General features: G+C 36.2%; 1 protein-coding gene across 14 annotated transcripts in view; it reads right to left on the bottom strand.

Moving 5' to 3' along the window:
- Window positions 1-4,760: 4,760 nt before the first annotated feature.
- Window positions 4,761-14,945, bottom strand: part of HNRNPC (heterogeneous nuclear ribonucleoprotein C) — a 46,068-nt gene continuing 35,883 nt past the window's right edge. For 11 of the 14 annotated variants that reach the window (XM_010990194.3, XM_010990192.3, XM_031453416.2 and 8 more), the window contains 4 exons: window positions 6,666-6,826; window positions 6,022-6,135; window positions 5,619-5,779; window positions 4,761-5,519 (listed from right to left, as the gene is read on the bottom strand). In XM_010990194.3, coding sequence (XP_010988496.1) covers window positions 5,436-5,519; window positions 5,619-5,779; window positions 6,022-6,135; window positions 6,666-6,826 — 520 coding nt within the window. In that variant the 3' untranslated portion in view covers window positions 4,761-5,435. The remainder of the gene's footprint in view (window positions 5,520-5,618; window positions 5,780-6,021; window positions 6,136-6,665; window positions 6,827-14,945) is intronic. The other 3 variants (XM_010990190.3, XM_010990195.3, XM_010990188.3) reach the window with 1 other exon arrangement.

Below are 14,945 nucleotides of genomic sequence, written 5' to 3' on the forward strand. Positions count from 1 at the left end.
TGCTGCCATTTAATAACTATGGGGCTTTAAACAAGGTATTTAATTTCTTTGAAAGTCTATGAAACACAGCAATTACCACTTCCATACATATGTGATAAGACTGTGAGAATGAAGTAAGATTGTGTATGTTAAAAGCTTGCCCAGCATCATGCCGGTGCACGTGAAACCCTCTGTAAACCCTCGGGCCACCCAACTGACAAGACAGGTTACTACTTGAAAATACACTTTATCCTGCATGAGGCATTGCTAAGTCAAGGCATGACCAACACGGACTAGGCCTGCAAGTGTACATGTGCTCATGCTAGGGAAGCCTTCAGTGCTGTCAGGGTCCAGCGGTGTTCCCGGGAAGTCTTCAGTGTTAGTGCCTAGGGCCTGTAAACAGTGTTTTCAATGAACTCAAGACATGAAATATCTTGGAAACAGTCGCATTTGTTCACATAAGTTTGTTAGAAATCAGTACCTGCACTTGTGTACAAACTGCTCAGTACTCTAACACTATACTGTCCAGTGAAGTAGCCGCATGCTACACGCAGCTATTTAACTTAAAAAGTAAAAACATCCAACTCTTCAGTCACACTAGCCACCTTTCAAGGGCTCAGCCACAGAGCTCCCATCAATGGTCAATGCATTATGAAAAATTTCCATCAACACAGAAAGTTCCATTGTACCCTGAAGTAGCAGGGGTGGTGGACAAATCCAACATGCTTTCCTGCAGCCTCCAAGAACAAGGATTTGCCTCTCCCTCAACCCTAGTCTTTCAACTTGTAACCTTACCCAGATGCTTCTCAATTCATTGGTCATTTTTAATGCAGGCACATGCACCCTTTCCACAAATGAAGCATAACACTGTAACTTATTGCAAGCACCTGCCTTAAGACACTCATCATATTGCAAGTAATAAAATTCTTTTATTACTGACTTCCTTACTAGCCACTCTCAAGAGACCCTCTCTGCAAAGCCTTTTCCTAATCCTTCCCGCTTTCACCTTATTTACCAGAGGGCACTTCTGCCTCTTGCCACAGTGGTTCTCCATGTTGATAGCTTGAAAATATACTGATGCCAGAGTCCCAGTTGCAGAGATTTAACTGGTCTGGAGTGCACACCTGGGTATAAGGATATTAGTCTTCGTGATTTTAATGCTCAACCAAGATTGAGAACTACTCAACTAATTTGCAAATATACTAGTAATGATTTCTAATTACATTTTTAGGTTTGTGAAAAGGCCTGTAGGAGTTATTTTTTGCAAAAGCAAATTTTTGTCAAATTCCCCTTAGCCTCTCTGATTCCCATGTGGTACCTAAAAAATAATCTGGCATGCTCAGGACTGAAATTGAGAGCGTCGCGCCCTCTTATACCCCATTCACCTTGGGCTACAACTCCTTCCTTTTTGGCATTTACCACATTCCACTAGCCCTTCTTTTTTCTTACTGTTTTGGAATTTAAATGGTGGGGAAGAGTCCCATTCTAGCTCACAACAGGGCTTTAACTCAACATTCTCTCAACAGGTCCTGCTTTTCATAATTGGGCTTTTTCTTTAACTTAAAAATACTAATGCAACCACATGTTGTTTTGAGAGTTTCTCCTTGATTTACTTTAATTCAGTAGGATTGATTTGATTAACAAGAATTCTTGGAATAACTTAGAATTTTCAAACACCCTTAATTTAGTCCTCTCTCTAAACATTTGGAATTGTCATCTCAATCAGGTATACATCTATATCCAGCTTTTTCTCTATATAGTTTAACCAGCCAAATTTCTACTTTATTCCAAATGTCTTTCCAAACACTAGAAATTCTCCAACATAGTGCTTCTTACAGTCAAATAACATCATAGTATAAATACCTTTTTTCTTGTGAGCATTGACAAAGTGAGGTTCTTTAGTTACTTAGTATCCCACTCTGCATATTATACGTAACATTTACTGGGCACTCTCACTTCTAAGTCACATCTGTTTACTATATTGTTAACTGGTTTCCTCAATCAGGGTACTATGAATTTTTCTCCAACCCTCTCAACTGAAATGCATTTCCTTGGCCAAGGTGATCTGAACTAGGGTCCAGAAATTCAAACCCCATTTAACACCAGGGCAGCTGAATTTTCCTCATGTTAAATAAAAAGGTCAACTGTCAGTAGGAAAGTTTATGTGGCTAAGTCCTTCATTCTCCCAGTCCACAGTTTGGTAATAGATGCTTCCTGGTTCTCTCCTGGAAATACAATTAGTGCATCAGTGGTCAGTCAGTGCTGTCAGAGGCCAGCCACACGTTCTCAGAGCAAACTACATTTTTTAACTGATCTCATTAAATATACAGCTATTTCCTACTCCCCAACTGTTTCCACGACACATCCATCTTTCATCTGCATTAACTAAAAACACCAGTACTTGTGAAGTAGTTTGTCACCTGTTCTGTTTCTTTACTTTCCGTATCATACCCCTGGGGCTTTGCTTTCCTTAGCTCTTTATTCTTTTGAACATAATGCTACTAAAGTTGTCTAGTAGATTCCTTCATTGACATTTTATGTTTACTGTATGCCTTGAATGATTTTTGTTCTACTCTTTCCATTACATTCTCAATCCTCATTGAGCTTCAGTTTATTTCCTTCCAATTTACCACAATCTCGTTCCTGTTTGCATTATTTCCCTTTTCCGTTATATGCAGTTCTCTCTGTACAAGAGCTTTAAAACACGGATTGACTGATATTCATAATTTTTGCAGGTTTCAGATACTGGGGTATCATTTGAACTAAAATCTAATGAGAACCCCTTTTCAAGCATTCCAAATTTGTCATCCACTCCAACTGGTGAGCTCCAAAGAAGTTTCCCAATTAAAAATTATGTACCATCAGAAATGTGTCACAGGGATTCCTTTTCAACCAAACTACTTCTCTTGCTTTCCAACCTGGTTGGAAATTGCATTCTTAAAAGCCTTCAGGATTTTTTTTTAGATTTCATGAGATATTGAGAAAATCCATTATTCTAAATTTTATACCCAAACAAATGCATCACCTTATTTTACTTTTAAATCTTACTTCCACTGAAGTTTATAAAGCCTGTCTTTGAGACTGTCAGGTTACCCAAATACTCTCTAAACAATTATCGTTGATTCTGAAACTGTCGAGTCTTCCATCCTTACCTACACTGTCAACCCTATTGCTTTGTCTCTGTAATTTCTATTGAACCAACTCCAATCTCATTTCCTGGGACCCAGGGTTAGGTAATGTTAACAGTGACTATAGATAAGCCTACCATCTAATCAATGACCTTTAAGAACACTAGCCTCTTTTTTAAAGAAAGTCTGTAATATCTGCATTTGATCAGAATTTTAAAAATATGTAACATAATGTAGTTTTGGTGTAGAAGCCTGAATGTCCAAGTATTAAGAGCACACCTGTGATTATACAAACCCAGTGTAAAGTTCTAAGTTACATGAGGAAATGTAATTCATAGTAGCCTGAGACCTAGAGTGTGAAATGACTCTTCCTCATCAATACAAGTCAGTGACAAAGGTTATTTTATCAGTAAGCCTACACGTGTGTGTGTGTGTGTGTGTGTGTCTTTTCTAAGAGTGTACGATTATTTCTCTAGCTATTAAAAAGGGCTTTCCAGTCTCTTTCAATACTTGGTTTCATATGGAATTAAAAACAGGTTTTCATGCCTGGGCTAACTGACCCAGTATATCTTTTTAAAATACTGATGGCTAACATAATCTCAAACAGGTTTCTTCTAAGCATCGAGTTTGTCATGAGTTATGTGCTAAAAGTGAGTTTGTGTAGCATATGAAGAATGTATAAAATCAGGAAATAGGGTGGTTAGAAGTTATTTTGACCAAATTATCACAGAAAAGCTACTTATATACTGTGGATCTGAGACCCAAGGGCAGTCCACAGTTCAGCCTTTCCCTTCTATTCTACTTTGTTATCTGTTATATGAAATGATTTATGAGATTCTTATAAATAGGACAGGACTCCTGCCCATAGTAGGTTGGAATGCCATTGCCTCATACTATGAAACAGTATGGGTTTGTGTGAATAATAGTCCAAATTAACCATGTTTTTGTCATGCTCTGCTGGAAAAACTGAAGTATAAAACAAATAACTGGACCATTCAGGACTAGGCAAGCATCACCAATCTGACAGCTGTTTAATATATCCACTCTTAGAAGTCTGGGTGCTAACTAACATGCCTAAAGATCATTGCAATTACTCAAGTTGGGAGGGAAGGGGCAAAAATTAGTTCATACCGGCTGAACTGAAAGTAAAATAAATGTACAACTCCATATTCTCATTTACCCAGAAAGGCATAGACTCAGAATTCAGAGGGTAACTGGGGCTATAGATAGCAATTAAAAGGACAAAATGGAAGAAAACAGGTTTCGTTCTCCAGTTGTTTCACTTTTCCTAAAATCTTGACATGTTTGAGCCACTTCTGTTTAAGGATGGAACAATTTAGCACATGAAACGAATCTCAAAAAGGGTGCCAAATGGACCACAAAACGTTAATGAAAAGGCCTAATGTAGTTTCCAAACTTTTTCACTAGGATATAGAAGCTGTTTTTTGCAAAAGAATCTCCATTCCACAGCCAAGTTACTGGTCTCAATTCACCCACTGCAATGAGGCATAAGCTGAGTAGTGTATGTTGGTATGCATAGTAATTCTCAAAGAAAAATACATGTGATACATTCTAGGGAGTTTGTGGAGGCTGCTGTGAAACAAACAATTTGAAGTAAACAATTATAAAATACAAAAATAAAAAACCAGGGTGTTTATTTTTTCTCCAAATTCCTGGTTTAATAAGGACTTGTTTATTTTGAGAAAAAAAGGTCCCAAACATCAGGCTGTTCACAAAAATAACCCACAGTATCAACTTTAGAAAACAAATCTTAAGACTATTACACTAATTATTTTTCTAGAGGATGCATTTGACATGCCAATTCTCATTCACAAAAATACATTGTTACATTTGTGTTGAACAGCCCCACACAGCACTCTTATGTGGGGTATAACACACATACCTCTAACTCAAAGCTGCTCTCAGGTGCTACTCAACTAATGAGATTGCCTTTGCAGTTAGGGAAGCAACTACTGAACTCATGTATAAATGGAAAGAACTGTACTCCCTGCATAACAAGAGATTATTTTGGAGACAGTTGATAAAAACCATACATCCTTTTTATTGTTAAGTCATAAAGAGGTATCAAAATTAAAAGCAAAAATTACAGGGTAAGACTTAACATAACTACTAGGAGCGTCAAAGGAAGTGAAAATGGGACTAGGCGCAGGGCAGTATGAATTAATGAACATGGGAAGGACAAGGATGGGGAGAACAGTGAGCATGTGCTGAAGATACTAGGGGAGAGGATCTGGTGAAAATTTTGATCTTAGACAAGCGCCTAGGTAAAGAAATAATGGGACAAGATTTCTAAACCCCACTATGTGCTTAAGAGTCATCCTCGCCATTGGCGCTGTCTCTGTCATCCTCTCCTTCCTCAGCCTCTTTTTCATCATCCTTGATCAACTCCAGCTGTGAGAAACAGACACAAATAGGATGGAGTTAGAGGCACTCCATGTGTCCCTGATCCCCCCTCCACCACCTCTTTCTTTCCTTTCCCGTGGTTTTCACCTGGTCATCCCCCCGATCTTCATTATCATCATCATCCAGTAGGTCCCCCTCCTCAGCAGAGTCATCTGCACCCCCCTCAGACTCCATCTTCACATTAGTCTCATCTTTCTTCAGGGAGCTGCTGCTCTGCTCCTCTTCTGACTTATCATTCTTCATCTCTACTGGGGATGAGAAGGACAAGTCTGTCTAGGGGCAAGTAATGTCCACAGGATGTAGACAATCCCCACTAATGATCATAGAACTGCAGCACAAGTCTAAATCCTCCCACACAAATGCCCTTCCCAAGTCAAACTCCACAAGTTTCATATTCAATTGCTTTATATCCCACTATTCCAACATATACTTTCAACTATCTTAGGTGACTAGCCCTTACTTACACCCAACAAGCAATAGGACCATTTACCTCCTTGTTTGCTCTGTTCCTTTTCAATTTTTTCCAGGCTTTCCAGTAGAGAATCCACTTTTTGTTTTATCTGGGTCAACTCCTTCTTAATGGTCTGAAGGTCATCTCCTTTCACTTTAATACAAACAAAACCCCAGATTAGAACCAAATGTACCAGAAGCTACCAGTTACCATAAACATTTCCACCAGGCTATACACCAGCAGCCAACAGATCCCCTAGAGAGAAACTGAGTCAGCACCAGATTGTCCTAGTAATGGGGACCTTCGATCTTTTAGCTGGTAGCTGAAAACTGAATCTAATGTGCCTACTCCCTTAGCAGTTGCATTCTTACTTTTGTATGCCTGCTAAAGACCTCAATTCTATTTTAAAGCATTTTCTGTACTGTTTTACTGACAATATTTCATACACTGAATAGGTGCCTCAACTTCCTAAAATCTAATTACTTTTTTTCAAACTACCAAGGTCTTAGGGATAGAAGACTGTCTAGGGTTGGCCTTGTAATCACTACTTTCTTTTCTTCCATTATTTTTATTATGCAAAGCCATTTGTTCAAAACCTGAACATTATTAACTGCATTAATTTCCCGATTTCAATACACAAGAAATATTAAGAATCACAAAGCTGTAATAATAGTAATACATACACTTTCCAGACTTTGAAGAAGATCCTCGCTGTCCACTCTTAGAATTGAAGCCACTTTTGCCCCTTCGTGAGGTGTTTCCTGATACACGCTGGCGTTTTGAGGGCACAACAGCCCGAGCAATAGGAGGAGGAGGAGGAACACGTGCTGGGTAACTGTACATCCTATTGGATAAAAGGAAAACAATTCCTTCACAACTAAAATGAAGCCAGGAAGATTCAAACAATGATGTCCTTATAAAATAATAAATTACTGTCCAGTGTCTCACAATCATTTCCTTTTGCTAAGTTAAATTTCATTTAAAAGGCCAGTAAAATCCTTAATTCTTCAATATGTTTAATACTGCAGCTACTTTTAAGAAAATACTACACATATACACAAATGCAATGACGCGGTTGCCTTAAGCACTAGACATAAAAAGGCTCCTCTGTATAATGGCACTATTAACATTACTTTTTATAGAGATCTTATTCTTTTCATGTATTTGCTACAATAAACAATTCAAATAAGCCAAATAAACTACTCATTAAAAGACTCCAATTAACCAAGTCTACAAACAGAGCTACTGTTAGCTAAATCCCTGGTCTTTTCAACCACAGAAGCATAGAAATAATACCCCTAGTTAGTAATATTATGCTGAATCCATGTAAAAACCATACAAGATTGCCAACATTAACCATTGTTTGGCCCATAGAAACAACTATTTATGTTAGCTGGGTGTAAATGCCAATTTTAACAACATTTAGCATAAGCTCCACAAGGACAGAAAATATTGTCTATCTTATTCATTATTCACTAGTGCCTAAATCCACTGCCTAGCATACATTTGGTTCCCCCCAGATCACTGACTGCTGCTTCCACTGGATAAGTATTCCAGTGATTGCTAAAGGTATACCAAAGCGATGGCTTGCTACTGACCCTTACATTTGTGAAGAGAAATAATATCAAAATACAAAAACTTCCTACACATGGATATCAGCTCTAGAAAGTCTCTTCATTCCATTTGTTAGTTTTACAAAAAGCCTGTGTGGCAGCATAAAAGGTAAGACACACAAGTAGAAAAAAAAAATTGGGGGTGGGGGGTAAATTAGGTTTATTTATTTATTTAATGGAGGTACTGGGGACTGAACCCAGGATCTGACCCATACGCCCCCCCAAATTCTTATAATTCCCGTTCTGCACCTTTTTAGCTACTAACTTAACTCTTCTATTAAAAAACCCACCAACTGCTGCTCTGCCTAACTTCAAAGCTTTGGAATTCCTGCTGGTACTGGGAACACTGCCTTTATAGTCTCATAGACAATTCTCTCTTCTGCTCAACCCAACTTACTACCAATCTACACTTAAAACAGTTTTTAATATTGACCACCCAACATGTTCCCCCGTGAAGCAAGTAGCTACTGACTTGTCATACGCCAAAGAATCAATGATGTAGCAAAAGTTACGAAAGCACTCATACATCTTGTTTTAAAAGCTCCAATAAGGAACACCTTTAAGTTTGAGCCCCAGGAAATAAGAAAATGTAAGATTCAGAAAGTAGGATGGCCTTAGTGCTTCTGCAAAGGTTTCTTTTCAGTAGACAAATATTAACAGAGCTGTTTGTCAGTTATAATTCATTTATGGGAATTAACAAAAACAAACAAACGAGATCCTTATTAACAGTAACTTTTTATAATCACTACTATCTTCTGTTTTTACATAAAGCTTTTCATATTTTGGTCCCAAATTTTCAGAAACCATAAAATATCAGTGTTCAGAAACTATTTCCTTTTGTATGAAGTGATGATACTTTGTACAATTTCTGGTGGTAAAAATGTAAGTTATATCCCCATTTTAAGGCATGAAACAGCTCATGCCTCAGCCCTGTTGGATTCAGAGATCTAATCTACCTCCCAATCCACTCACTCCAAACCAATGAGCTAGCCATTCCAGATTCCCTACACTTCTTGGCACTGGAATTTCCTTTTGAACCATACTAGTTCATCTGACAAGAGTAAACTGCCATACCAAAAATGAAACAAGAATTGCAGTGTATTTTGAATCTATGTAATGGCCTCATGAACACAAATGGAAGTCAAATGCTCTCGTTCTCTGGGGGGAAAAAAACGTATTTAAAAAGATCAACTAGTAATGCCGAAGGGCTTTTAGTGCCACAGAACTTAATTGCTGCTTAAGCAAAAATTGACTCTCAAAATAACTCCCAGATTCCTTTAAGGACGTTTAAGTATATCTTGCCTTGTAAAATGCCAAAGTGCATGATTCTGAAAACATGAGGAGAAAGCACCGAGAAAAACCATACCTACTGTGATAACCCTTATGGTTAAAGGAAGCTAAATACAACAGCTTAAAGAATCAGCTACAGATTAAGTAACCATTTTCCCCAAAAGAAAGCTATACAGTAAATCACATGAGGCAACAAAACAGCTGCTGATCCCATACTGATAAAACCCAAGTCCTTAAAAAGTCTTCATGAAGGTTTCATTATTACCAGAGGAACAAGCACCAAACACTAAGAGAATTACAACTGTACCCTAAATCAGAAATCTGGATACTAAGTGTTAATATAAAATCCAGTCAGAATAAAAGGCAGTTAAAATACCATTAAAAAAAAATTAAAACATTTCTAGACATACAATAGCTAGCTAATTCTCTAAACAAATAAGACAAAAATCCTCTATCCTAATCTCCAAGCTAAAACATAAGCATTACAATTGTTATTATTAAATGTTTTTATTTAATTTATTAATTTATTAAATTAATTATTAAATGTACAGGTTTTTAAAGACAAGGTTCTCAAATGACCAGATGTAACACAAAGTAATCTTTGCATCTCAAAAACCCTGATTAATAATACATTTCTATCACTACTAAAGTAGAAACAACTAGAATATAGTATTAGTAAAAATCTACATACTCCTGAATGTATTTAATGTACCACAGCTGCTTCCTGTCTTAAAAATATGGATAGTTTAAAAATAATTTTAAGCATATCATCAAATTCTGGAAACTAATTTTCAGACATTGTTGCATATAAAAATGTGAATAAAAAATAAATACAATATGAAAAAAATAATAAGTGAGAACAATCAACCTAGTAAAATTAATTCTCCCTCCCCCAAATAATACTGATTTATCAAATTCATTTTAAATATGTAATCCCCTTATAATTTCATTCAAGGGTTAGGAGGTATTTTTTCTTCCACTTCATTATTTTTCACCTATAATGGGAAATTTTCAAGTTTCTTTCTGATTACCTTTGATTTTCCCAGAAAAGCAATTGATTTTACAGGCTACTACGTTTGGGCTTTAGAATGTCTGAGACTCCCCGAAATCGTCTGCTAAAATTCTGTGAATGGACCTATCCACAAAGTTAAAACTCACTCATACAGAAACAACAGCAATATTCTATTCTATCTGAGCTAATCAGAATCAAATCTAGAATACTATGTGCTCATTTCTGAGAAACATGCTTTATATTTAGAGAGGCACAGAGGAAAGTATGTACAAATTCGTAAGATTCAAAAGGAATGATTTTAAGAAAGTGAAGACGAACAAAATTCCAGTGAATAAATATCAGTAAAATGTAGCCTGTGGGACAGAGCTAGAGAAAGCCATGGAAAACAATGTATCTAGATTGCAAAAATTATGTATGGAGTTTAAAAGCCGAAAGTGTAGGTTTTTCCATCCTAGCTCTAGTAATTACCAGTGAAATAATTTCCTAATTATCTAATGACAATACCTTTCTCAAACTCTGCTGCCACCAGGACTCTAATACAGATAGTAACCAGCACACTAACAATTCACTTAAAGAACTTAAACTAAAGCCTTGAGTGAAGATCTGCTACTGTAACCACTGCGAGTTTGGTGCCTACCAGTGTGCTCTGATTTACAACAATCTGCAACTTGTTACAGGTTTCCCAATATATCATCCAAAGCAAACCTTCAGAACACACCCTTCACATAACATTATGCTATACAGTGCTGTAGAAAAAAATTTTACAAAATTTTATTTATCTTTGGCCTTCTGCGTACTGACATGTTATACTACACAAGCAGAATATCAACTACTGATCCTCATGAATAACCAGGATTTAAAAAACTGTTCAAGAATCAAGACCTTCAATAACTGGCATATTTGAAACATTATAAAATGTATTTCTGGTATTTCTTTCCCACTCTTTGTAAGTGGGAAACCGTATTTGAATGATTTAGGGAACCACTTTCCAATCATTTTTAAAACTCCCAAAACACGTCCACTGGACGATATTGATGGTACAACCCCTCAGTAGACTTTATATCTCACCATTTTTTAATATAGTAATTAACACAATAAAATTATCTGAAATTTGTTATTAAAAACTATGGTATACAATTCTTAACATATACTTATTGAAAACCAAAAATTTTAAAAGCTTACCCTAATGTAATTGTAATAGTATATTTCTTTAAATCTCAAAATTTTACAAATGAATGGGCCATTGACTTTGCTTTAATTATGTAAGGAAGAAAGTGCTAAAAATGACTATGTAATATGTTTAATTCAGGTTTACATTAAAATGAAAATATGAAACTATGTCATGTCAAATACTGACCCACCCCCCCAAAAACCCCGTTTCCATGATGTAGCTGGAATTCTTGCCATTGTGCTTAAAAATAAATCAACTAGGGAAATTCCTATAATTTGTGTTTTATTTCTAAATTAAGAGAATTGCTAAATGTTGTATGTGCAGGCACCCCTCCACAACATTGCCTTGATGAGTCAGGGAGAAGCCAAGCTAGATACAACTGTTAACTTACACTTGTTTTGCTAATGCAATTTATGGATGGAGTGCCTATTACCAAGGTAAATTTGCATAGTTGCACTTTATGTTCCATTAAAGATACAGATTATCTGTATGACAGTCAAATATAAAAACAGCAAGTAATGCTCATCTAAATGATAAGGTACTAAAAAGATAAACCAGTATGCTGCACAGGATCATTCAATATACAGGGGCAACCAAACTATCAAATTTTAACTAAAGAATTTTGTAACTAAAGGAAAAAAGAGGTTATCATTACCTCTGTAGGTTTACAAACCTTGCCCAAATAACAATGATCAAGGTTGGAGAACACCACGTACATTGCTACTTACAAACAGCAGGAATCAATAGCACCTGTATATATGTAGAACCAATAGTACCAGTCAATAATTGGTTCTGCAATCTTCTTTTGTAAAGAATTGTTGGTATTAGTACTTAGAGGTAGTTTTGTAAATTCAAAGATACATTTCATTAAAAATTGTCCCAGTGATTTGTTTAGTTTTATGAGGGAAAAAATATTAAACGTACATACTCATTTAAAAATGCATCCAATTTCATAAATCTTAAAATATGAAAAGCTACATCTCAAAGCAAATACGCTGAATTTTCTTGATAGATTTATTAGGAAACTATGTTTACATATAACTAGAAGTACCATGGGAAGACAATTTGAAAATTCACCTGAAAGCAAAAAATAATCTGGGTGATAAAATGCAGATTGCTTTGAGTCCTTAATCAATCCTTTTAGAAACAGGACTGGATGCAAGACAATGTTAATTTAAACCCCTGCCTTTGCTTCTGTTTATAAAACTTCCCATCCAGATGATAATCTTTTCAAGACCTCTGAATTTCCAAAGAATTATACTATTACTCATTTGTCATGTTGTCCTAAACACACATTCCCAAATGTCACTTTGAACCTTTCCAAAAGATAATGTCTTAAAATTGTCAGTGTGGTCCAATTTTTATCAAAAACAAAAACAAAAACCCACCTGAAATTATAAAAGTATTTAGAAAATTATTGTTTATAAACCATATATTAAGAACATATAAGCCCATTCATTCCTACATTCTCATTTTATCAAGTCAGGTCAGAGTACACGTCTCTCCTTCACTTAGAATAAAACTTCTTTTAAGTTGTCTGAAATAACAGATTTGTGGTTGTCAGGGGACAGGGTGGAGGGAGGAACTGAATACAAAGGAGCTTCCTGGTGAATTTTTGGGGAGGTATGGAACTATCTACATCTTGATTGTACTGGTAGATACATGGCTATGCATGTAAAAACTGTATACTGAAAGAGTAAACTTTACTGTATATAAAAAAAGCTTTCTATGCCGTCTCCAGTTTCTTTCCATTCTTTCTTGAATCTCCCTGCAAAGTTTTGTGCCTCCACTATTATTAAAACCTACCCTTGTCAAAGTCACCAATGAACTCCACACTTGCTAAATCAGACAGTTTCTCACATTACTTAAATAACATGTCTGTTCACACAACTTGTTTCTTCTCCAACTTTTTTTCTTTGTGACATTCTCAGTCATCTTTGCTCATTCCTGAACTCCTGTCTCCAGGGATCTCCATTTTCTATCTCCACTCATGTACAACCTATAAACAGATGACTGCCATTTACCTCATATAAACAACTGCCTAGTCAACATCTCTCGAAGTAGATGTCCAATAAGGAGCTTAAAATAACATGTCCAAAATTCATCTGTGATATTCACCCCTCACTCTGGTTCCTTCTATTTCTTTCCCCATCACTATCTCTATAAACTCCCAGTCTAGTTATGCAGGCCAAAACTTTGGTGACATCTTTGATTCCTCTCTCAGCCCTCAGATAGATCTGAGAGCAAATCTGTTTGCATTAACTTCAGATTCAATTACTTCTCACCTCTCCCATTGTCACTTCCCTGGTCCTTTCCCAAGTGACTGCCTGAATTTTTCCATCAGCCACTTACTATCTATTTTTAGAGCAATCTTGTTAAAGTATTACAAATAAGAGCCTCTCTTCTGCTCATAACTCTCCAATGGCTTCCCCTCATTCAAAGTAAAAACTAAAGATAAACAACATCTTAACATGCTCTATATGAGGTGTTCAACCCATCCATCTTCTCAGGCCATGTATTTTTCCACTAGTACCCCTGGTGCACACAGTAACACCTCACAATAAGATGTTGACAAATATTTGCTGAGAAAGTGACCTTCCAAAACTGGCCTCCAGGAAAGAATTTATCATAAGTCACATAATCAAAACCAGAAAACAAATCAAATCTACCCTTATAACTGGAAAGCCAGGAGGATTGGTCTGCCTTTTTCCTAGCTTTATAAAGACTATTAGGAGAATATTTCCCTAAGAAAATAGGACAAAAGTTGAATATAATAATCTACTGCAAAATTGAATCCTTTTTCAAGCTATTCGTTACAAAATAAAAATTGGATCTTTTGCTTATAATATATCTAATTCGAGACTATTATGTCATGCTTGCTGTAAGGAAATCAAAAACAATTTTCCATAGATGAGTTTTCCCTTTTTTTGCACCCTATTAATCTGTTCTGCTTGTTGAACTCCACTAATCTCATACTAATAACATATTTATCACTGTACAGTAATAAAGGTCCTGGAAAAGTTTACATGCCTCAACAAGCCAAATTCTATTTGGCGGACTTTGGTTCCTGTTCCTTGGGTTACAATTCTTAAGAGGGTACCAAATATAAGCTTACACTATTTATCAAAAGGATTCTCTTTTTCTCTCTTGAAAAATAATATTAAGTTTCCCGGATAGTCTTTCAATAATCCTGTCAACTTTGTTCCAAAAGTACAGTCTGGGTTCTCTCATTTCCTTCCTGGTAAGCAGTCTTTAGTCATCATAATTCTCATACTGAACACTACTCAAAATTTGTTTGACCCAGTTAAGACTAACTTTGCAGCATTCTAGACCTGTACTGTCCAACTGAGTAGTCACTAGCCATGTGTGGCTATTTAAAACAAATTTAGAATTCAGTTCCTCCATCTCACTAGCCACATTTCAAGTGATAAAAGCCATGCGTGGCTGCCTATCGCACCAACAGTGCAGATACAGAATATGGCATCATCACAAAAAGCTCTACTGGACAGCACTATTTTAGTTTGTTCCTTCCACAGGTATCTACCTACTGTCTATGAAAAATTTCCCAAGAGCGTAGAATTCTCTAAATTTTCAGTCTATAACAAAACCATAATCTTTACAAACTAGCTAAATGTCCTCAGTATTTATGGTCACTCATCTCTTATGATCGCAAAGCCAAATGGTGATACTATAAACAAATAAACTTCAAAAATGTCAGTATCAGATCCTGTATCCAGAGACATAGCCAGAATATATGAAAAAGCCTTACCTACTAGGAAACTGGGCAACAGGTCTGAAAACATTTCTCCAAAGATAAATAGCCAATCAGCACATGAAAACTCAATACCAGCTTTTAAGAAAATGCAAATCAAAACCA

The sequence above is a fragment of the Camelus dromedarius genome, chromosome 5 (genome assembly GCF_036321535.1).
Source record: "Camelus dromedarius isolate mCamDro1 chromosome 5, mCamDro1.pat, whole genome shotgun sequence".
NCBI lineage: Eukaryota > Metazoa > Chordata > Mammalia > Artiodactyla > Camelidae > Camelus > Camelus dromedarius.